General features: G+C 34.0%; 1 protein-coding gene across 12 annotated transcripts in view; it reads left to right on the top strand.

Annotated features, from left to right (window-relative positions):
* The window catches only part of LOC144255993 (solute carrier family 12 member 2-like), a 110,736-nt gene that overhangs the window by 21,156 nt on the left and 64,622 nt on the right, over positions 1-24,958 (top strand). For all 12 annotated transcript variants that reach the window (XR_013344028.1, XR_013344031.1, XM_077801169.1 and 9 more), the window contains exons 2-6: positions 4,414-4,533; positions 5,248-5,323; positions 5,626-5,721; positions 15,851-15,990; positions 18,556-18,666. Coding sequence is in view for 10 of the 12 variants with exons in the window: in XM_077801169.1 (XP_077657295.1) it covers positions 4,414-4,533; positions 5,248-5,323; positions 5,626-5,721; positions 15,851-15,990; positions 18,556-18,666 (543 nt within the window). In the remaining 2 variants the exon portion in view is untranslated. The remainder of the gene's footprint in view (positions 1-4,413; positions 4,534-5,247; positions 5,324-5,625; positions 5,722-15,850; positions 15,991-18,555; positions 18,667-24,958) is intronic.

The raw sequence follows: 24,958 nt of genomic DNA, 5'->3' as shown, positions 1-24,958 counted from the left end.
ACACAGAGTTGAAATTTAGAGGGGAAGTCTGATCTGGAAATGAATTTGATCCATCACTGTGACTTGTCACACATAGATGGTATTTAAGGTATGCGTCTAGTGAGGTAACCATAGGAAGAAAATATAGCATAAGAAAAGGATACAGGTTTAGGACTACACATTGAAAAAAGACTCAGTATGTAATCATAAGCAACTGGGAAAGAGTGATATTTCATAAAAGATACACTGGACTGTAGTATAAAATACAGCTAGAGGAATCCAGCAAGACAGAGCCTAAAAAATGTATATGGGGGGGCTGGGCTTGTAGCTCAGTGGTGGAGTGCTTGTCTAGCACTGGGTTCGATTCTCATTTCTATACATAAAAATAAAGTAATTTTTTAAAAAATGTATATTAGATTTGGCAGCAGAGAAGTTACTGGATGTCTTAATAAAAAAACTTTTGATATGGTAGTGGGGCAAAACCAGGTTGACCTGCATTTAATGTAAGATTGTGCTGTACTATTTAGTGACTTTGGCTGGGGGCATGAAGCAATAAAAAGTTGACCATGATCAAAGGAGAAAGAATAATCAAGTTGAGGTTGTGCTTTGAATATGCAAGGGAGAGATGATATCATCCACAGTATAAAAACTCTTCCTTTTCTTTACCCCTTTATAGAGAAATAATGACCATGGAAACCAGAATTCTCTTCCTTCTTATATTTTGCATAATACTGAAAAATGTTGCATCTCTCTGTAAGTTTCTCTCAATTTTGTTTCCATAGTTTTACCCACTGGCTGTTTATCCCTGGCCCCTCTCTTAAGTTCCTTTCATGAATTTTTCAACTACTTTATAGAGTCTTTAATTGTCTTCTTGCTCCTGAAATATTCCTTTCAGGATGACATAATTTACAAGTATCTTTATTTCTTCTATAAAAAAATCTTTCTAAATACTGAAGGTCTACTTTACCTGGGTCTTCCATATTTTCTTGCTCTCCCTCTTTTCCAGTTCTGTTGTCATCCCCACCCTCAGTTCCAACTTCGTAGACTCAAAATCCCTGGGTACTTTTTGGAAGTTACTTTCCTGAATAATGCTAAGTTAATTTGGTCCACTTCATTTTTTTTTTTTTTTTTGTACCAGGGATTGAGTCCAGGGGCACTTAACCACTGAGCCACATTGCCAGCCCATTTTTATATTTTATTTGGAGACAGAGTCTCGCTGATTTGTTGAGACTGGTTTCAAACTTAAGATTTTCTTGCCTCAGCCTCCCAAGCTGTTGGTATTACAGGCATGCACCACCATACCCAAGATGGCCTATTTCATGTAAATGGAGTTATCCATAAAATCATTTATGTTTTTGCTTTTTATGTATTAGTGTAGAAAACAGTTTAAAACATAAACCCATCATTTCTATGTAAATGGCAAGTGAATTGAAGATTTTTATTTATGTACTTCTGTATTAGCCTAATTTATAGTTCATATGTGAATATTAGACAATATTTGGTATATTTGACTTTTTTCTTATATAATGAAATTTTTATATAGTTTCTTTTTTGGGTGGGAGTGAATATATTGGATAATTTCTTTATTTTTCTGAAGCTAATGTATTTAAAGAAACAGCTGGAGATATATCATGCACTTCTGTGATAGAATGGCTTGCCCAGCATGTATGAGGCCTTGGATTCTATCCCCAGCACCAACAAAATACATGAGAAACAACAACAAAAAGATTAATATTGGTATTCATTTTGGTTTCCTGGTATTTCAGGAAATTAATTATGACCTCACTTTCATTATATTTAAGTTTGCTAATTGAACAACAAATGGCATACTTAATTGATTTTAACTTTTGAATTATATTTTAGAGATTAATAGAGCTAACAGAAGATGATTAGAATTTTTTTTCATTTTGTGTGGTTGCATCTTCATTTTAATATACTATTTCATATACTCTGGAAAATCTGTTTCTGAACATAATTGTTTATAGTATGTTAAACTATCAGAATTGCTAGATCTTCAATTTTGAAGTGGAATGCTGATAAACACCCACAGCAGAAATTTTAGGATGCCTGCATACTTTTGCATTGCTAAAAAGACACCCACATTGATACTTAGCCTTGGAAACAGCAGCCCATAAGGTTACACACATCTTTAATTTTCTTTTAATAGAGTTGGAAAGAGGTATTTTTTCTACGCATATTATAGATATTATATTTACTTGTAACACTTGGAAGTTATATAATATTTTAAAGTCTTCTTTCATAAACTAATTAAAGAGAACTCTACATCCTAGAGTAAAAACTAGGAAACTTTTGTCTAAATTTAATTGATTAACGGCAAACTTTTTCCGTCCTGACTGTATTAGGAATCATTTGTACTATTTGGGATCATTATTGACTATTTATGGTCTGGAACACATTTTACAATCTAAGTAAAGCCAAAGTAGGGTTGTTCTTGTGATTGAGCTATACAAACCTATGATCAATATTTTTTGTTGTTGTTTTTACATATACATATTTCTTTTTTCCTTTTTTTTTCTTTTCCTTCCTTCCTTCCTCCCTCCCTCCCTCCCTCCCGCACTGGCGATTGAACTCAGGGGTACTTGACCACTGAGCCACATTCCCAGCCCTATTTTGTATTTTATTTAGAGACAGTCTCTAAGTGAGTAGCTTAGTGCCTCACTTTTGCTGAGGCTGGCTTTGAACTCCCTTGCCATCCTGCTTCCTCAGCCTCCCAAGCCGCTGGGTTTACAGGCATGCACCACCTGGCTACATATACATACTTCTAAAAGTTTAATGATTAGTGGTTACCATGTTCATAGGATATTCTATGCAGGGCAAGGAATAGCAATAGGCAACCTAAAGACAAAGGGAAGTTTATAAAGATTTTGGTCTAAGGTAATTTTGGTCTATGGTAATACAGAACTTGCTATAGTTCATTTCTTTTAAATAATTATATTCAGAATTCATTCAGGGATTGGTTTTAAAAATTTGATTGACTCTTTTATATTTAAAGAAAGCCCAAAGTATAGTTGTATTTTGTTCCTTTCTGTTGAGAATGTGGATAGAGTAGGAATCATGAGAATAATATCTGGAACATGATTCTAGATCTGGAACATCTTCTGTTTTCCAAGCCATCTTCCTAATCCCTTTGTATTTTGCTTTGGAAAGTTGTTATATTTCTTTGGTGTACTGAGAACTACCTAGAGAGAAAGAGAAAAGGTATGGGGACAAAAACTAGGAATTACAGAATTAGACATGAAACTTTACCTATTGGTTGGGAAAATGTATTGTTTCAACCAGTTCATGTCTCAAACTAAAAGCAATTAACAAAGGAAAACAACAAGATATGAATGAATGTTGAGAATCCTACTGTCATGGACTATGCTAGGTGATGAAGAAATTTAAATTGTTGATGTTGAACTTTGTATGTAAGAAGGGTGACAACTAGGTAATATGAATTGTGGCTTGAGATACAAAGTTTGAATTGATTGACCTAGGAAGCTTGTACTTTGCAGACAGTATTCACTAAGTACTGTAAAATTTAGAATTATTAAAATTGGTTTACCATAATGGTGAGACTAAAATTTTTCTTTGAGTTTATTGCTTTACATTTTTCTCAGGTGAAGTATCAGAAATCTTTATGTATTTATCAGTTTTTTTAGTACCATAACAAAATGCCTAGAACAGCTTACTTAGGAAGAAAAGAAGTTTCTTTATCTCACAGTTAATAATTCTTTTTTTCTCCCACTTTTTTTTTTAATTGGTATATCATGGTTGTACCTAATGATGGGATTTGTTGTTATGTATTTGTACATGCACACAATACAACAATATAATTGGGCCAGTATCACTCCCTAGCACTACTTCTTTTCTCCCAACCTCTCACCCCTTGGCCCCTTTCCTCTCCTGATCTCCCTTTAATTTTTAGAATACCCCTCCCCCTCATTTTTTTCCTTTTTCCTCTCCAGCTTCCGCATATGAGAGAAAGCATAGAACAACTCTTTGCCTTCTGAGTTAGACTTATTCCACTTAACATGATAGTCTCTAGCTCCATTCATTTTGCGGCAAATGCTATAATTTCATTTTTCTTTATGGCTGAATAAAATTCATGCACATGTACCACATTTCTTTATCCATTCATCTTTTTTTTTTTTTTTTAATGTTTAATATTTATTTATTTATTTATTTAGTTCTCGGCGGACACAACATCTTTGTTGGTATGTGGTGCTGAGGATCGAACCCGGGCCGCACGCATTCCAGGCTAGCGCGCTACCGCTGAGCCACATCCCCAGCCCTCCATTCATCTTTTGATGGACACCTAGGTGGGTTCCATAATTTGGCTATTATAAATTATGCTGCTGTAAACATGGGTATGCATGTATCATTCACAGTTAATAATTCGTAAGTATAATGTACATTTCTTTTTATGACTAGGAACCTTTTGAGGATGGCTTTGCAAATGGGGAAGAAAGTACACCAACCAGAGATGCTGTGGTCACATACACTGCAGAAAGTAAAGGAGTCGTGAAGTTTGGTTGGATCAAGGGTGTTTTAGTATGTATTAATAGACTTAATTTGAGAGTACAGCATTTCTGTTGATTATAAAAGCTACCTAATATTGTCATCAATTCTCAAGAGAATTCTTTTTTCTGTTTTAACTGTATCTGAGTCTATAGAAGACCAATTAATGTGCTTCCTTTCTTTTGGATATTCAGTAGAGGAGATAGGGTATTTATTAATTTAACCAAATTTTTCTTGATAAATTGGGGAAGCTTTCAGAAGTAATTTATTTTAAACAGGAAAGAAACACCTAAGGTATGGTAGGATTATTAAACTTTAAATTTTTAAAAAACATGAACAATTGATATGTTGAAAAATATGTAATGGTTTAATTTGCTAACTACTCAAATAAGGATGTTGTAAAAGAACAAGCAAAATTTAAACTCATGATAAAAAGGGCATGTGAATTATTTTTAAGTGCTGGAGTCTTACAATATTTTTTGTACCTTTTTTGTGTTGCTTCTCCTACTTCTGATGTCTGTGATTGAGCACATTTATCTATACACATGTATTTATGTTACATTATATTTAGCTTAACAGTAAGCTTTCACATTAAGCTCTTTTAAAAAGGAGGAGTTAGATTTAAAAACTATACAGCTTCTGTAGTTTCCAGGGTATGTTCTTCTACTTTGGGCCAGTTTAGTATTTATTACTATATATGTTTGATTACTTTCTTCATCTGTGATGTGGTCTCTTTTTTCCTCCCAGGTACGTTGTATGTTGAACATTTGGGGTGTGATGCTCTTTATTAGGTTGTCATGGATTGTAGGTCAAGCTGGAATAGGTAAGTGAACTTCCTTACTAATTGATTTGAACATAATAAATAAAATAGCATGTGCCTTTGAGCTCTCAATCTCATAAAACTCAGGCAAGGGAGTCCTTCTGAGCAATATTTTCCTTTATTATCAAGATTCTTAAATTAATTTACTTTTTTCACAATTCTGATTTGGTTTTTTTAAAAAAATAGGATTAAAAGTAGCTAATTTTAACTTGTAAATTCAAAGTATTCAGACCAACCAGTTCTAGATAATGGCAAGTTTAAATAAGAATATATATATTCTCAATTTCTTTCCTTTCTCCCTAAAGGTCTGTCAGTCCTAGTAATAACAATGGCCACTATTGTGACAACAATCACAGGATTGTCTACATCAGCAATAGCTACTAATGGATTTGTAAGAGGAGGTAAATTCAGTCTTTTTCACTTCATTATATTATAATTATTAAATAAACTGATATTTAAATCTTGTTTTTAATTATTTTTTGCCTTAATAGAATATACCAAGTGTATATAGGCAAGGAAGTTGCTACCAAGCACTTCCAAACTATTATGTTGAGTGTAAGGTTTTATATTGACTCATATTAATATAATCCATGTATGTTTTAAAACATCTAAAATGTTAAGTCTGTCTGGTAGCAAGAATAGAGGTTCTAACTAGTCTTTTTTTTTTTTTTTTTAAACTGGGCTGTACCTTGTTACTTCCTCGTAAGCTTTATCCCTTGTATCAGTCACATGTATCCAGGCATTTGGTCTACATTGTACAAGTATAACTTCATTTTCCCACTCATTAAAGGAAACTGAAGTAGAGTAATTTCCCCATGTTCTAACAGCTTATGAGAGTTGTACCTTGGACTCTGAATTTATACCTTCAAGTCTAGCTGTCTTCTCTGAACACCCTGAGGCCTCTTTCATGGAGTCCACAGGATGCGCCTTATGAGATTTTTGCCTTCCCCAGAGAAAGCACTTAAGAAAACAAGAGCATGACCTTGAGACCCCTGAGAAAATAAAATAATTCAATTTTCCAAATCAAAACTTTTCATCCAGTTGGAGTGAGGGGAATCCTGGAGAAAGAGCAAAGAATGTCAACTAGCACTTGTGAAGTCACCATAGCAAATCAACCTAGAATAGCATTCACCTATTCCATCTAACTTATTTATTTTGAATGTACCTATTTGACATTATGTGAATAAAATTTCTGCTTTAGTTGTGTCAGGTTTTCTGTGAGGGAGACAGAGAGCCACACTGAGCTTTTCATTTTCACCAACATCTTTATCCTTCTTAGACACCAAAGGATTCAAATCAATAAGCCCTGGGAAACTGGTAGCTTGTATCAATATGATTATCAGTATACTGAGTAAGCATCATTGTTTACTGAAATTTTATATTTGTATTAGTCTTCTTGAACTTTGTTAGAGTATAAAATATGGATATGTCTAATAAAGTTAATCAGACAACACTGAAATGCTTCATTTCTATCCGACATTGGGAATAATTAACAGGAGACAAGGGTATGGTGTTGGGTATTTGCAGGGGATCAGCAAGTCATCAAAGAATTTCTCCTTACCCTCTAACCTCAACATCTAGATTGTGAGTCTCTATGAGAATGGGGCATGAAACCACAGGCAGCATGAACCCTGGACCATTTTACATTTGAATCTGAATCTTGGAAAGTATAGATTTTCCTGGATTATGCCCAAAAAGCCATTTCATTTTTCTTTAGTAGTAGTACTTCATATAGTAGTACTTCATATATATATATATATATATATATATATATATATATATATGATTATCTATCTATCTAGTCACAAATCTGTCTACCTTGGGGACTGTATCCAATATTCTCTTGTCTTAGATGCCAGGGAAAAGTGTGAAAACTTGGAACCTATGAAGCTCTGTTCCAACAAATTCACATGTTTTGTAGTTTTGCTAATGTTTCCTCAAAATGATAAGTTAAAGAGGAAGAACCTTTAGGGAGAAAGACCATTATATCATAAAATTTGGGATTCTTCTGTTACCAGATACTTAGATAAATAAGAATTTAGCACATTTGCTGAAATAATCCTAAAGAAGATAAAAGAGAAAGTTGTTGATTGAAGAAAGGACCAAATACTATGACACATTAGAAGGCATTTATTTTTCACTTTGTGTTAGTGACTTTGGACACCTGACTGATTTTTACAAAATAGAAATGAGCTGCTTCCTCTGTAGTATTTCCTCAAGATTCTTGTGAATTTAAGACCCTCTGTTTCTGACTCAGGGACTTGTAGATCTCCAATAAAGTATCTTTGTATCATGAAAAAAATTATTCTCCACATGGGAGACAGTAGACACAGATATAAAACCAAGGTGATCTATACCCCATATGCATGATTGGAAATACTATGTATGTAGTATCATACGTTTTATCCTCAAAGTACATAATTTTTAGCTCTCTCCATTAAAATGACCTGTAATAAATGACTAACCCGGTAGCAGCAAGTACCCATGTCGTGAATTTCCACTGAAAAGAATGAAGCATGACTAATTTCAGATCTGGACAGGAAACATAGTGCATAGTCATTTTTCATTTCCAAAAGTAAGGAAGATAACAGAAGCTTCTAGTTATAGCAAAAGTACCCAGGAACCAACTTAAGGAACCAACTTAAGAGCCTAACACTGGCTGAAGTTTGGATAATATGAACAATAATAATGATAATAATCGATTTGGATAAAAGCACAATATATGATAAAAATCCATAAGTTCACAGTAAAACATTACAAAAAAACTCATGTCTAATCTTTGGGAAATGGTAGGGAACCAACCTGAAATTTGAGAAAGTTAAACAATCTAGTGTTGGATCAAACTTTATTGGATGAAAGATTTCTTACCAAAATATAAACCAACCAAGAAATTGATAAGAAATTTGTTCATTAGATAATTATTCTACAATAACAAGTGAAGAATGGAAGAGAATTAGAATATTTTAACTCTGTAAACTCTTTACTTGTTAAGAGTACCTGTTAAGTATTATTTTCTAACAAATTGAATCTGAATTACAGGATAACTCCAAGAGCATTTAGTACAATACTTAGGAGAGTTAAATGACAGTACAGGAAGATGATAACAGGTCTAGACTGGGAATCTGTGGAAAAAGGAATGCTTTTTGTTCAACAGAATTTCAAGGAACCAAAAAATTGAAGGTGTTAAGGTGTAAAACTGAAGAGACTCTAAGTTCTCTTGGCCATTAACCATAAACAGTGCTTTAGGGTATTATCAAGAGTACCTAGAATTGATCTTCTACAGCTATGATTTGACTGCCTACTTTGTAAGGGCTACTAAGAGAGGAGGATGGTAGAGCTGGAACTATCCAGAAAAATCAAAGTGTCAAGAAAAAAATGGAGGAATGCTATAGGAATAGTGATATCTGGGGACCCATCTGAGCTTTTCTGTAAATTTTAAGTTGATTGAAAAGGAAATGTTATACCTAAAATATTATTCCAAGATTGGAGAACACTATTACTCTTAAATTTGAAGAATCCCCCTTTAAACTTGATAACTTACTTTTTAAAAAAAAAAATTATATAAAGAAACTATTTTGAGGCAGTGCTTAACAATTTGTTTTACTTATCTTGATTGTAAAGGTGAGTGACTCACCCAGGACGGAGATTCAACCAAGAGATGTATTGGGGAAGAAAAGGAGAGGCAGAGAGGAGAGAGGAAGAGAGCAGAGAAAAAGAGAAAGATAGTAGAGAAAGGAGAGAAAGAAGAGGAAGAGGGCAGAGCTTAAGCTTGCAAGCTTTGGCTTAAGAAGTTTTGCGTAGATGTCCCGGATGCTGATTGGCAGGGTGACTCAGGAACAGGCAAGCGGACACTATGTCCAGTGGGGATTGGTCGAGAAAACTTTTGAATTTAGCGCTCTTCCGCTTGGCGCCCTTCTGAGAGGAGGGGGAGGGATAAGAGATTCTGTAATGTTCTTGCCAGATGGAAACTTAACTTTAGCTTCAGCAGGGAGTCTCCCACATACCCAACCTTGATTCTTAACTGAATTACAACATCTATTTGTATTTTATTAATAGTGAATGTTTTGTACTTGTTGTAAAAGGAATGTTTCTAACTTTGTGGAAGTATGTGAAGTCTTTACTTTTCCTAGAGTTGTATACTTTTTGCCCTAGGAGAGATTTTATGTTTTTGGTGTATTTTAACTTTAGCTTAAACTACATTTTAGAGTTTAAACAGACATCTAGAAAAGTTGTAGTTTTGTTTCTCTAGTATGAATTTACTGCCAACTTGCAAACAAATATAATGATGTTCAATTAATAAGGAAACATGGTTTCTGGAAAAGCAAAAATTTAGGAAATAAAAAATACTTAGTTTTATGCTGATTAGATTATAAAGGAGATTTGGAGTACTATTTAAAGCCACTGGCAGTAGGTTAGAAAATCATCCCTTAGGTTTTCTGCCTCCTCCAGGAAAAGAAGAATAGTGCCAGTTAACTAATGAAGTTTGCCTTCATCTCTGGCATAATTCCTGCCTGAAAGATACATTCTTACGTTTAAAATTATTTCAGTTTGCTGGGTGTCTAGAGCTTTCTCTTGTTCTGTAAATCACATCAATGTTCTTGAAAGCTTGTGTTTTACAAAATTTGCATGAATCCTGTTACAGTTCTATAATTAGATGGTGTTGGCTTTACTCATATCACAAACCAACACTCTCTCATCTTCAACTAATGTACACATAGACTCACTTAGAGGCTAGCCTCAGGGATCTGAACAAGTATAAGATGTATAAATTCTGGTTTTTGAATTATACTATATTAATGAATGAAAGAATTAGTAATAGAAGGAAAAGATTTCTCAACCACTTTATTTTGGTACACTTAACTAACTTATTTAACAATAGGTCATTGCCATTTCAATTAAAAACCCAAGTTACATCAAATTTCAGTCATGTAGTTCTAAAAATTCACAATAAATATGAACCTGCCTAGTCCATGATTAAGGTGAATTTTACTGAGTATTTTGTGATAGACACTGGGTTTATAACAGTGTAAGTCAAATAAGATCCAGTTTTCTTGGAGCTTATGTTCTGATAATAATAGTACTGTTATTTTTTCAGACCTAGCTGCTAGGATCATACCATGGTTTTGACATATAGTAACTTGTCTAATGCAGTGTTGCATTGATAAATGTTATCACATATATGGATAATGAGAGCATAAATGAATTAGGTACATCCCTTTTTTCCCAGTAAAATGAAATGTTATGCAGATTCTGCTTGTGAATCCTTCTTAAATGTCTACATCGTTTTCCTTTCTTTAAAATTAACTGAAGACCTCTGAATTTTTGTTCCAAATATTGGAAGAGAGGAAAAATACTTTCCACATTTTCACAAAGAGTGCTTACTATATTGGTAAAAACAGGTTATCACTGAATATTAACTACTCATTTCTAGCGTTCCCAAGCAAGAAGCTCTGTTATAATTCAACTCCATAGTTTTTTTTTTTTTTTTTAAAGAGAGAGAGTGAGAGAGGAGAGAGAGAGAGAGAGAGAGAGAGAGAGAGAGAGAGAGAGAGAGAGAATTTTCAATATTTATTTTTTAGTTCTTGGCGGACACAACATCTTTGTTGGTATGTGGTGCTGAGGATCGAACCCGGGCCGCACGCATGCCAGGCGAGTGCGCTACCGCTGAGCCACATCTCCAGCCCTCAACTCCATAGTTCTATTCTTTTTTTTTTTTTAAACTTCTTTTCCTTTGTAACTAATTTATTTGAAACTGACTTTTCAGGTAAATGAAATGTTTGAAAAGGCTGCAAAAGGCAGTTCTGCAACAGTTGTTTTATGAGATTTTCTTAGGTTTAAATATAGTATGTTTTTGATTCAGTAAAACACTACTTGTATGTTACAAGTAACTCACATATAAATCTGGTGAGTGAATAATTTTATATATATATATAAATATATTTTTTAATTTTATTTTTTACACTAATGGAGTACCTGTACATAGGGTAATAATGTTCATCTCATTCTGCCAACTTCCCCTCTCACATATACCCCACCTCCCCTCTGCTCAATCCAAAGTTCCTCCATTCTTCCCTTTCCCCCCAAGCCCCCATTATTGGTCAGCATCCACTTATCAGAGAAAACATTCAGTCGTTGGTTTTTGGGGATTGGCTTACTCTGCTTAGCATAATATTCTCAAACTGTGTCCATTTACTTGTAAATGCCATAATTCTATTCTTCAAGGCTGAATAATCTTCCATTGTGTATATATTTCACCATTTCTTTATCCATTCATCTATTGAAGGGTATCGAGGTTGGTTCCACAGTTTAGCTATTTTGAATTGAGCTTCTATAAACATTGAGGTGGCTGCATCACTCACTGTAGTATGCTGATTTTAAGTCCTGTGGGTATAGATCAATGAGTGTGATAGCTGGATCAAATGGTGGTTCCATTCCAAGTTATCCAAGGAATCTCCATAGTGCTTTCTGGATTGGCTGCACCAATCTGTAGTTTCACCAGCAATGTATGAGTGTGCTTTTTCCTTCACATCCTTCCCAACACTTATTGTTGTTTGTATTCTTAATAGCTGCCATTTTGACTGGAGTGAGATTAAATCTTAGAGTAGTTTTGATTTGCATTTCTCTAATAGCAAGAGATGTTGAATATATTTTATATATCTGTTGATCAATTGTGTATCATCTGTGAAGTGTCTGCTCATTTCCTTAGCCCATTTATTGATTGGGTTATTTGGTTTTTTGGTGTTAAGTTTTTTGAGTTCTTTATATATATATATATATAATATATCCTGGAGATTAGTGCTCTGTCTGTGCGTGTGGCAAAAATTTTCTCCCATTCTTTTGGCTCTCTCTTCAGGTTATTGGTTTTTTTTCTTTAGCTGAGAAGAAGCTTTTTAGTTTGAATTCATCCCATTTATTGCTTCTTGATTTTATTTCTTGTGCTTTAAGAATCTTTTTAAAGAAGTTAGGTCCTAAGCCAACATGATGAAGATTTTGGCCTGCTTTTTCTTCTATTAGGTGCAATGTTTCTGGTCTAATTCATAGGTCCTGGATCCACTTTGAGTTTTGGGCAAGTGAAAGATAAGGGTTTAGCTTCATTTTGTTGCATATGGATTTCCAATTTTCCCAGCACCATTGTTGAAGAGGCTATCCTTTTTCCAATGTATGTTTTTGGCACATGCCATTTGGGGGCCAATACCATGCTGTTTTTGTTACTATAGCTCTGTAGTATAGTTAAGATCTGGCATTGTGATGCCTCCTGCTTCACTCTTATTAAAGATTGCTTTGGCAATTCTCCTTCTTATTTTTCCAAATGAATTTCATGATTGCTTTTTCTATTTCTTTTCTTTCTTTCTTTTTTTTTTTGGTAGCAGATTTTAAACCCAGGGGCACTTAATCACTGAGCCACATCCACTGTACTTTTTGGTGTTTTGGTGTTTTATTTAGAGACAGGGTCTCACTGAGTTACTCAGGGCCTCACTAAGTTGCTGAGGCTGGCTTTGAACTCATGATCCTCCTGCCTCAGCTGCCTGAGCCTCTGGGATTAGAGGCATGCACCACCATGCCTGGCAAGTGAATAATTTTTGACATGGGCATTTTCTTAAATAATTAATAATATTTTAACTTGGTTTCAAAATGTAATTGTATTTATGGTTGATTTGAGATTTAGAAAGACTACAAATCTGCGAATCCACATGGAATAATAAGAGAACCCAGTGTGGTTTTATCACTACATGTCATTTCTGGCATCTTACTTTTTTTTTTTCTTTCTTCCTTTCCTTTCTTTCTGTACTTAACCATTGAACCACATCACTAGTTCCTTTTTATATTTCACTAGGAGACAGGGGCTCACTAAGATGCGTAGGGCCTTGCTAAATTGCTGAAGCTGGTCTTGAACTCAAGATTCTCGTGCCTCAGTCTCCTGTGTTGCATAGATTGCAGACGTGCGCCATAGTGCCTGGCAAAAGAATACATTCCCTGTACTCAGTAATTGGGGTAGTTTATGGCTGGATTATGAGCCTCCATGAGGATTTTTCCCTGATATTGACTTCTGTGTTTGCTTGAACAATAGATTATTTTTTGAAAGAAAGTAGTTAATTTTTGTTTTGATGCCTTTTAATTGAGCATAGTTTTTTTTTGTTTTTGTTTTTTACTGTACTCTTGAGCATTTTCCATTACAGACTGAGTTTCAAGATTTTATTATAAATTTTGTATTGGGTAAACACCCAAAGATAGAAAGATCTGAGTTTAAGTACATTTGTAGATTTGCACGACCTTGACCAAATTATTTAATTTTCTAAGCCTTATTTCTCATAGATAAAATGAAGATTAAAATAGTATGTTGCTAGAATGGGTAATTCTAGTAGAAGGAAGGAAGCAGTTTTTTTTTTTTTTTTAGTTTTTTTCTCAGCCCATATTAGGACTGATTTTTTTTTTTTTTAAAGAGAGAGAGAGATGAGAGAGAGAATTTTTTAATATTTATGTTTTAGTTTTCGGCGGACACAACATCTTTGTTTGTATGTGGTGCTGAGGATTGAACCCAGGCCGCACACATGCCAGGCAAGCGCGCTACCACTTGGGCCACATCCCCAGCCACAGAAAGCAGGTTTTAAGTCACATTACCTCTAGGAAGCAAGAATGGAAATGGGGAGGAATAGGGCATAGAACTTTTGCTTATCATCAGGAGTAAAAATTAAAGATAAATAGATGCTTTTATTTTCTTTATTATCCACTGTCACTTATTAATTTCCTGACAATAGAATATAAATATCTATATTTCTTTCTCTCTCTCTCTCTCTCTCTCTCTCTCTCTCTCTCTCTCTCAAGTAACAAACTGGGTTTTAAGTTTAGGTTTGTGGAAGATTTTTTAAATCATTTGGAATGTCAAAATTGACATTTTATATAATCAATATGCTAGAGCACATAACAAATGGATTCTTATTGGTGATAGTTCTTATTCTAAAGTTTAATTTTTCAACTATGAAAACATATAAATGGTTGTGATTGCAATTAGCCTTTCTTTGTGACTTAATTTTCTTGTTTATAAAATCAGGATAAATAATAGTTGTCAATTCATTGTTGGTATTAAGAGTAAGTGAAAAAATATTAATTTGGAAAGCATACATGTTTATAGGCTATGACATAGTATATGCCAGGGATTTTTCTTGTAATTAACTTTCATGTGATTTAATGTCTTTAGAGATTTTATTAAGATCTTTATTTGACTTACAAAATTATTATTACATAAAAATTTATTGGACTTTTTAGTGTTCAGAAATATTTCTGAGAAATTTTTAAAGTCATTTTCATCCCAAATTATGAGACTTATGTTAAATTGTAAGATTGCATTTTTTTTTCTTTATGATTTCTGTGATAAATAATTGGTGTTACAGGTATTTCCAAAATGAAATTTGCATGTTTAGTGTTTTATCAAATGGTAGAATTTTGTGTTGTTTCTATTTATCATCTTTATACTGGGTGAATAATAGAAACAAATATTCATCTGTTTTAATAGCATTTCACTAAATGGCCTTAAAATTAAGCATTTCTTTAATATACAGAAATATATATATATATATATATATATATATATTATGTAGCTTCAATATTATTAACACTAATAATTTGGTTATGACGTAGAAACCAGATTTAAACTAGAATTTTATAAGTATTAGATTTCAGGAATACGTTAGATTGACTTCAAATCAAATAATACTGCTTTAAATTTATTTATTTAGTACAGGGGATTGAACTCTGGGTGGGGGGACTCAACCACTGAGCCATATCCCCGGCCCTATTTTGTATTTTATTTAGAGATAGGGTCTCACTGAGTTGCTTAGCACCTCACTGTTGCTTAGGCTGGCTTTAAACTCGTGATCCTGCTGCCTTAGTTTCCCAGGCCACTGGGATCACAGTCGTGTGCCACTGCGCCCAGTAGTATTGCTTATTTTTTTTTCACATCTTCATACTTATTTTTTAAGTTAGAAAAATACTTGCTTTGTGATAATGTCATGTAGTATCTTGTTTATTCTGCCTTTTAGGCAGGATTTACTAGAGTACAAATTACTTCTTTGGGATGCCATTATATGCTTTTCTTTGCAGTTTGTCATGAGAATTGTTTTATTTTTGCCTTGGTATTCATGCCACCTGCAAATTGTCATAATAGTTAAGCAATTGAAATCAGGTCAACTGTGAATTTTAAAATTAACATATTACTTGGAAAATCATTGGGAAATGATCGTGATATTTATGAATATGGGGCTGCCCATTTTAATCTAAGCTTGAAAGAGAAAGTGGGGACTTAAAATAGGATGAGCTTATATTTGTGGGAGAATTCCCCTAATTTGGGGGAATTTTTAATGGAGTGCATTGGACTGTGAAGAATTTTTTTTTAATGTTCCTGAACATATACTCACCTTTTCTTAATTTAATTGCTGTGCTTACTGAAGGCATCTGCTTTGTGAATTCTTTATGTATTTAAAAGGCTTGATCAGTATTAAATCCTAACTTTCTTTTTTTCTTTCTTTTCTTTAGGAGGAGCGTATTATTTAATATCAAGAAGTCTAGGGCCAGAGTTCAGTGGTGCAATTGGCCTGATATTCGCTTTTGCCAATGCTGTTGCAGTTGCTATGTATGTGGTTGGATTTGCAGAAACTGTGGTGGAGTTGCTCAAGGTAATTCACCTTTCTTTTGGTCATCCATTTGCCACATGTTTATTGAGTGCTCTGTGCCCTCATCATGTTAGGAGTTAGTAAAGTTGTGATGTGATAACTTAGAAACTTGCCCTTCAAGAAATTTAGTACGAGAGATAGACAAAGAAGAAAATTATGTTAGAATGCCAGCTGTGGAATACGGTAGGTGGCATTAGCAGCCCAAATTAGGGGCAGAGAGGTGGTGTTTACATGATCCTCTTTGGGAATCGGCGTAGAAGGAATGTTGAGGAAGGTTCTTCAAGTAAGGGAGTTAGCATTTGCAGGCAAACAGGAAAGGTATAGTCAGGCATGAGGGAACAGGAAAGAAAAGGAAACAAAGGCCTGGAAAGTGTAGAGTATGTTATGTTAAATAAAATATTTCACTGTGATTGAAACACAGAGTGGCAAGACTTACGTCTTAAAGCATCAATTCAAGAAAGGTCTTGTTTGTAGTAAAGTGGGCTTTAATATTGGAATTGGGGCCTAGAGAAATATCTGACCATAGTCTGGAAAATGGATTTGAAGGATCACAAGTTGGGATGGAGACCATTTCAAAGTTTATTGTAACTATCCTGGAAGTGGAGATGGTGGCTTTTATTACAATAATGACCAGTGGAGTTGGAGAGATGGAGATGATCTTCAGATATTTTAATAAAGTTGAATGAGGACTTCATGATTAATGTAATGTGGGAAATTAAAGAAAGATAAATGAGGATTTCAAGTTTATACACAGATTTATGACTATTGGATTTAGTTGGAAGGTAATGCCATTCACTGTGAGACAGAGAATATAGAACAGCCTAATTCTGGATGTGCTAATTTGAAGAACCAAATAGAGCTGGTATCAAACTATTCAGAAAGAACTATTCAGAAGACATTTAATAGTACTGCTCTTGGATTCAGAAGAGAATTTGTTTGAAAAGTTATGGAGATATGTGCCATTAAAGAAGTGAGAATGAGTAAGATTCCTTCATATTAACTGAAAGTTGTTCATGTTAGGTTGTAGGCATTCTTCTATAGTAGATTATGGCAAATTAGGAAGCATAAACTCTGAAAAAGACTGACGCTATGTTGCTTTGACCTCTGCCTATGTAGGCCAACAAAATGAAGAAAAGGAAGATGTATAAAGTAAGCAAGTGATATAGTCACTGAAGTCCATATTCTTTTAGTTTAGTTTTAGTTTTAATTTTTATTTTAGTATTTGTTCTTATTTTCTGCTCAGTTTAAGATTAAGCTTGTGAACTCATCAGAATATTTAGAGTTTTAAAATGTTTCTGTTTTGTGGAAAGTTAGATCCAGCCAAAATTGAAACAAATACTTAAAATACTTGATTTAATATAAAAAATATATATGAGAGAGAGAGAGGGAGAATTTTAATATTTATTTTTTAGTTTTCAGCAGACACAACATCTTTTTTTGTATGTGGTGCTGAGGATTGAACCTGGGCCGCACGCATGCCAGGCAAGCGCGCTACCGCTTGAGCCACATCCCCAGCCCAAAAAATATATTGAGCTACAACTTTGGTGTTCTGTTGTACTTATGATCCAGTGAATCTCAATTTAAAAACAGATCCAATAGATATATATTTGCACTCTCATCATTTTTTTCTTCTATAGGTAATCATCAGGTGTGATTATCCAAATGCTATAGGAAATGTCAAATGATATAAAACTAAAATTCAAAAATAATATATAGCTAAAAGTTTAGATATAATTTTATTAAATCAAATGGGGTCCTTTAAAAAAGTTGAATTTGTTCCTTTTTTTTGACACTTACTATGCCTTTGGTTGGCAAAAATGTCTTTGGATCCTGGGATATTTTTCTCCTTAATTTTTTTATTAAGCTCATCTAATTGGAGTTCAAAGAAGATTTTTCCCTTGTTGCTTTTATGAAGGAGTTTTTTAAAAAGCTTTAATAAGAAGGCTTTTTTTTAAAAGAAGCAACTGCATAGGAAAATTGTAATCTTTTATAATTTTTCAATCATGCAGTCATTCTAAGTTATCAAAATAAATAGATATTTTAGGTTTTTGAGCCTTTTATAAATTTATTTGAGCAGTGGTAATTTATACATAGCTACTTACTTAGGTTGATTGAGGTATCATAGCTTTTAGTTTTGATCTACAGGGGAACTTTTATAATATGAATCTTAAATTCAAGTAATTTTTGTTTGTAGAATGGAAATAATATGTGGTTTTGACAACTGCATGAAGGAGATTGTTCATGTCTTCCTCACACATCATAAAAGACCATCAAAAACATGAGTTCTCTAGCCAGGTTTATATGAAATATATCTCTGCTCTGTCATTTAAAAAAATCTAATTAGCAGACTAAAGTCATTTTTTTGTTTTTTTTGGTTATTGAATCTATCAGATATTCAAGTATTAATTTAATCATACATTTGATGTTAGATCATCAGATACTTGAATGACATCTCAATATTAATTCATTCCTTTCCTTAGATTTCCCATCAGTTCATTTAATAAGCATTTATTCAACATCTACATGTAAGGCATTGTTGCTCATTGTATTTATAATTCTCTTTTCTAGGAACATTCTATACTTATGATAGATGAAATCAATGATATCCGAATTATTGGAGCCATTACAGTAGTGATTCTTTTAGGAATCTCAGTAGCTGGAATGGAGTGGGAAGCAAAAGTAAGTCATGTTAGGAGTATCTATATATGTTTAATATGCAAACTTTTAGAGGTTGTCTTTTTTTTGTTTTTGTTTGTTTGTTAATTTCCTTTATGTAGGTGGGGCATATTTGAAGAAAACCAGTCTAGGATTCAGTTAAACACAATACTTTCAACGAGTTTGTTTTTGTTTGTGGTGGTGGAAATTGAATTCAGTGCTTCGTATATGCAAAGCGTGATGCACTCAACCACTGAGCTACATCCTCAGCCCTTTTTATATTTTATTTCATTTTGTCCTAAGTTTTGAACTTCTCACTTCCTCCCCTATATTTCAGTATTTACATGGAAATATTCAGGTCAATATTAGGTAGTCATAGTTTAATAAATGGTTTTATAATTTATTCAAAGAGATTCAGTTTAACAATGAACCTGGGGCAATGACTTAAAGTGTCCACCTGAAGTTAGAGAAGCTATTCTTACCCCTTGATATTGAAATCTTCAGAAATCAATTAGTGCTAGTGTTTCTTGAAAAAATTGCTGAATTCACACACTGATCAGCAAAGCATGCAGAAATATTATTGGATCTTTGAGCATTACAGTAGGTTACAGCACCATTCTAGTTTCCTGAATAGTGAATATCTACAAAAATACTGTTCAGAAACTCAGATGGTCCAAGTTTTTTCATGTTTAATTTTGTAGGTTCTGTAAAACTCACATATTTGTTCTATAAGTGATAATATTTACTGAACTGAAAATTAGAAGAAAGAATCTTTTTCTAAGCTTTTAAAGTCATATTAGAATAAAATTAAATCTTGTCTATTTAATTATTTACATATCTTAGTGCTGGAAATCAAATCTAGGGCCTTGTTCATGCTAACCACATGCTCTATCACTGAGCTATACTCCCAACCCCTCATTTATTTGTTCTTTTAACACATTTACTTTGTTGAAGGGATGTGATTAGCATTATAAATAGTTTTTTTTTCTCACTGATTTTTTTTTTTTTTTTAGTACAGGGAATTGAACCTATTCGCACTTCATCACTGAGCCATATCCCTAGCCCCCACGCCCTTTTTTTCTTTTGGTACTGGGGATTGAGCTCTGGGGCACTCACCACTGAGCCACATTCCTACCCCTATTTTATATTTTATTTAAAGACAGGGTCTCACTGAGTTGCTAAGCCCCTCTCCAATGGTTTAGAACTGGTTTATTTATTTATTTATTTATTTTTCTTTTTTAAAGAGAGAGTGAGAGAGGAGAGAGAGAGAGAGAGAGAGAGAGAGAGAGAATTTTTTTTTTTAATATTTATTTTTTAGTTCTTGGCAGACACAACATCTTTGTTGGTATGTGGTGCTGAGGATCGAACCTGGGCCGCACGCATGCCAGGCGAGCGCGCTACCGCTTGAGCCACATCCCCAGCCCCTAGAACTGGTTTAGAACTCACTATCTTCCTACCTCAGCCTCCTTGAGCCACTGGGATTATAGGTGTACATCACATCACTCAGCCATCCTAACCCTTTTTATATTTTATTTTGAGATAGAGTCTCGATAAGTTGCTTAGGACCTTGCTAAGGTGCAGAGGCTAGCTGTAAACTTGAGTTCCTCCTGCCTCAGCCCCCCCGAGCCCCTGGGATTATAGGTGTGCACCACCATGCCCAGCTGATAACATACTTTTTCATAAGTATTTGTTCCCTTTTATTGGGAGTTAAAATAGGAGAAAAATTCTTTCCTTTCCATCTCATTGCCTCTTGAGTTCTCCTCCTCCATATTCTCTACTTTGTCTACTTTTTCTTTTCATATAGAAGTCACATATTTAACATTTGGATCTGGTATAAAACTTGCATATGTGTTAAATTTGTTCTTAATGTCAAGAATGTCACTGAAAGCTGAAGGAAACTGAATTACATAGGGTGAAAAGCTTACAGTATATATAATTTTTAGTGCTTTAGGGTTTGATATATATGTCATGATCCTACTTTTGCTACCCGCTAACCCCCATTATATTGAATATTCTAAAACAATTCTTTGTTTGTTTAACCAAAGCTTATCTAGTACCTGCTTTGTGCTTGGCACTCTTTGGGGAAGCAGACAAAATAGAACAAATGCAGGTGGGATGGCCAAAAGGTGAGAAGCAGATGGGCAAGGGGAAGGACCAAATGGGGTGATCCAGGAAGGAAGCATTAACAACTTTTACTACTCCTTGTAGGGAGGGACAATTCCTGGAACAAGTTAGCTTAGCAACAGGTTGGAGCAGGGACAGGTTAACTTGATAAGGGTGGAGGAAGGGCTCTGGCGGCATTAACATTTTAATTCCCCAGCAGTCTCCAACTTCCTGGACCCAAACTGGCCTTCATTTTCTTGAACCCACCTAATTACCTATCTACACTGACAGCAAGTGATTAAAACCTCTGAAGTCACGAGACAAAATTAATTCTTCCTCATTTAAGTTGTTTTCTCAGATATTTTATCATAGCAATGGAAATCTGATTAACACAATGACAACTTAAAAATAAATAAAGGTGTAAATTGTGACATGGGAAACACAAAATATGTGGAGGGGTCAAAGAGTAGATAGAGCTTTTGTATGCTATCACTTTACTTCAGTCTGTTTGTTCTTAAAACTGAAGTAAGTGGTTCTTCCGGGGCACATAGTTGGGTCATGCTCTTTCAAAGTGAAACATCAAAGTGAAGTTGTCATTAATTTAAAATAGATCATTATAACTACAAGGTGTTTATGTAAGCCTATGACAACCCCAAAGGAAGAACCTATACTAGATACACAAAAGATAATGAAAGAGCAAACAAAACAACCACTATAGTAAAATCATTAAATCACAGAAGATTTGATGATTTGCTGTCTGCAAGAGAGAAAGGACAGAAAAAATATCCAGTTCAAAATTAACAACATGGAAATAGGTAGTCCTTACCTATCAATAATTACTTTAATTGTAAATGGAATAAATTCTCTAATAAAAAAAGACTAGCTGAATAAAAGAGAAAGCACCAACCAACCAACTAAACACAAACTACAAGATACTCAATTTAATTTTAAGGGCAGACTGAATGTAAAGGGATGGGAAAAGATGGTCTAGGCAAACATAAAACAAAAGAGAGCAGGATTGTTTTACTTATATCAGGCAAAATAGACTCTAAGTCAAAAACTGCAACAAGAAACTAACAAGGTCATTACATAGTGATGCAAGAGTCAATTCATTAAGAGGGTATGATAATTATAAATGTGTATGCATCCAGCATCATACCATCTATATATGTAAAGCAAATATTAAAAGAAATGAAAGGAGAAATAGACAATAATACAATAATAGCAGGGGACTTGAAGATCCAGCTTTCAACAATGGATGGATCATCCAGACAGAAAATCAATGAGGAGACATTACACTTGAACTATACCCTAGACCAAGTGGACAGAACAGCTGCACCCAGGACTTTCCACCCAACTGCAGCAGAATGCGCAGGCTTCTCAACTGCACACAGACATTTTCCGGGATGAATTATGCACCAGCCCACAAAATAATCTCAATAAATTTAAGATTGAAATCTTATCAAGCACATTTTCTGTTACAATGATATAAAACTAGAAATCAATCACAATAATACTGGAAAATTCACAAATACTTGGAAATTAAACGTGCTCCCAAACAACCAAGAGGGCCAAGAAGAAATCAAAAGGAAATTTTTTTGGGGGGAGGGGTACTGGAGATTGAACTCAGGGGCACTCAACCACTGAGCCACATCCCCAGCCTTATTTTGTATTTTATTTAGAGACAGGGTCTTACTGAGCTGCTTAGCACCTTGTTTTTTGCTGAGGCTGGCTTTGATTTTGAGATCTTTCTTCCTCAGCCTCCTGAGCCACTGGAATTACAGTTGTGCACCACTCTGCCAGGCTCAAATGGGAAATTTAAAAATATCTTGACACAAACGAAAATGGCAACATAAGATATCAGAAATTATGGAGTTCAGCAAAAGCAGTTCATAGAGGGAAGTTTGCAGTGAAAATGCCTGCATGAAAAATAAAGAAAGTTCTCAAATAAACAACATGTTATACATGGAGGAACTATAGAAGAAGAACAAAATAAGCTCTGACCCAGCTATCCCACTCCTCAGTTTATACCCAAAGGACTTAAAGTCAGCATATTACAGTGATATGTTTATAGCAGCTCGATTCACAATAGTTAAATTATGGAACCAACCTAGGTGTCCTTCAATAGATGAATGGATAAAGAAAATGTGGCATATATACACAATGGATATTACTCAGCTTTAAAGAAGAATAGTATGGCATTTGCCAGTAAATGGATGGAGTTGGAGAATATCACACTAAGTGAAATAAGCCAATCCCCAAAACCAAAGGCCGAAAGCTTTCTCTAATATGCAGATGCTAATTCACAACAGAGCGGGGAAGGGGCTAGAGAAGAATAGAATTACCTTACATTAGGTTGAGGAAAGTGAAGGGAGGGGAAAGGAGGAGATGTGGGGATAGGAAAGATAGTAGAATGAAACAGGCATTATCACTTTATGGATATATGTGACCACATGACCAATGTAATTCTACAATATGAACACTCAGAAAAATGAGAAATTATATCCCATCTATGTATGATTGTATCAAAGTGCATAAATGCATTCTGTCAAGTATAACTAATTAAAAGAAATTTTAAAATTTTAAAAGGAAATGGAAACTAGAAAAGTATCAGCAAACATCAATGAAACTAAGAGTTGGGGTTTTTTGGTGGTTGTTTTGTTTTTAACATTTAGCTAGACTAAACAATTACATGCTAGTCAGTTGGGTCACCTGGAAAAAATGGATAAATTTGTAGAAACTTGCAAGCTACCAACTCTGGATCATGGAGAAACAGAAAATCTGAACACCCAATAAAAACTAAAGAGATTGAATCAAAAATCTATCAAAGAAGATTCCAGGATCTGATGTCCTCACTGGTAAATTTTATTAAGCACTTAATGAAGAAATGATAGTGATCTTTCTCAAATTCTTCTACAAAATTGAGGAGGAGGGAACAGTTCCAAACTCATTTTGTGAGACCTGATACCAAAGCCAGATAAATTATATGGGAGGGGGATCCCCAAAACTATAGACCATTATTGCTAAAAAGTGTAGATTACAAAAAACCTTGGTCAGACACAGGGTTGCATGCCTGTTATCCCAGAAATTTTGGAGCCTGAGGCAGGAGGATTACAAGTTTGAGGTAAGATGTAGTGACTGTCTCAAAATAATACTAGTAGTGGAGTATCCCTGGGTTCAATATACAGTACCACAATAAACAAACAAACAAACTTATCCAAATACCATGTAAAATTCCAACAATGCATGATGAAATTTATCACATATCATGACCAAGTGAGATTTATCCTGTGATGAAAAGCTCATTCAACATACAAAAATGAATTAATGTGATATACCACATGAACAAAATAAAAGATAAAAATCACATAGTCCTCTCAATAAATGTAGAAAAAGCACTTGACAAAATTCAACACCTTTTCATGACAAAAACTCTCAACATATTATTAATAGAAAGTACCCCAATATAATGAAAGCCGTATATGAAAAACCCATAGCCAACATCATCCACAATGGTAAAGAACAAAACTTTTCCCTAAGCTCAAGAACAAGGAAAGGTTGTCCACTATCATCTCTTTATACTCAAAATAGTACTAGAAGTCCTAGTCAGAACAATTAAGCAAGGAAAAGAAATGAATGGCATCCAAGTTAGAAAGAAACAAATCTGACATAAATATCAAATCCTAAATACTCCATAAAATAATTTTTAGAATGAATGAGTTTAGTTAAATTTCAGGATATAAAAATCAACATACAAAATTTAGTTGCATTTCTATACACTAACAATGAACTATATGAAAATCAAATTAGGAAAACATTCTCATCTACAATAGTACCCCAAAGAATAAAACAACTTAGAATAAACTGAGGATGTGTAAAACTTATATACTGAAAACTACACACCCATAAAACATTGATAAAGGAATTAACGAAGACATAAGCAAATAGAAGGACATTTTATGTCATGAATTGGGATACTTGATATTGTTAAAATACTACCCACAGGGATCTACAGATTCAACATGATCTTTAGCAAAATCCCAATGGCCTTTTGTATAGAAATTGAAAAGCATTTCTATAATGTATTAGCAAACCTGAGAAAGAACAAACTGGAAGCATCCCATTTCCTTGTTTCAAAATATATTATAAAACTACAGTTATCAAAAGAGTATGATACTGTCATAAAAATAGTCATATAAACCAACAGAAGAGA

The sequence above is a fragment of the Urocitellus parryii genome, chromosome 1 (assembly GCF_045843805.1).
Source record: "Urocitellus parryii isolate mUroPar1 chromosome 1, mUroPar1.hap1, whole genome shotgun sequence".
NCBI lineage: Eukaryota > Metazoa > Chordata > Mammalia > Rodentia > Sciuridae > Urocitellus > Urocitellus parryii.
Note: the sequence above shows the minus strand (reverse complement) of the source record. Positions and strands in the feature narration are given on the sequence as shown.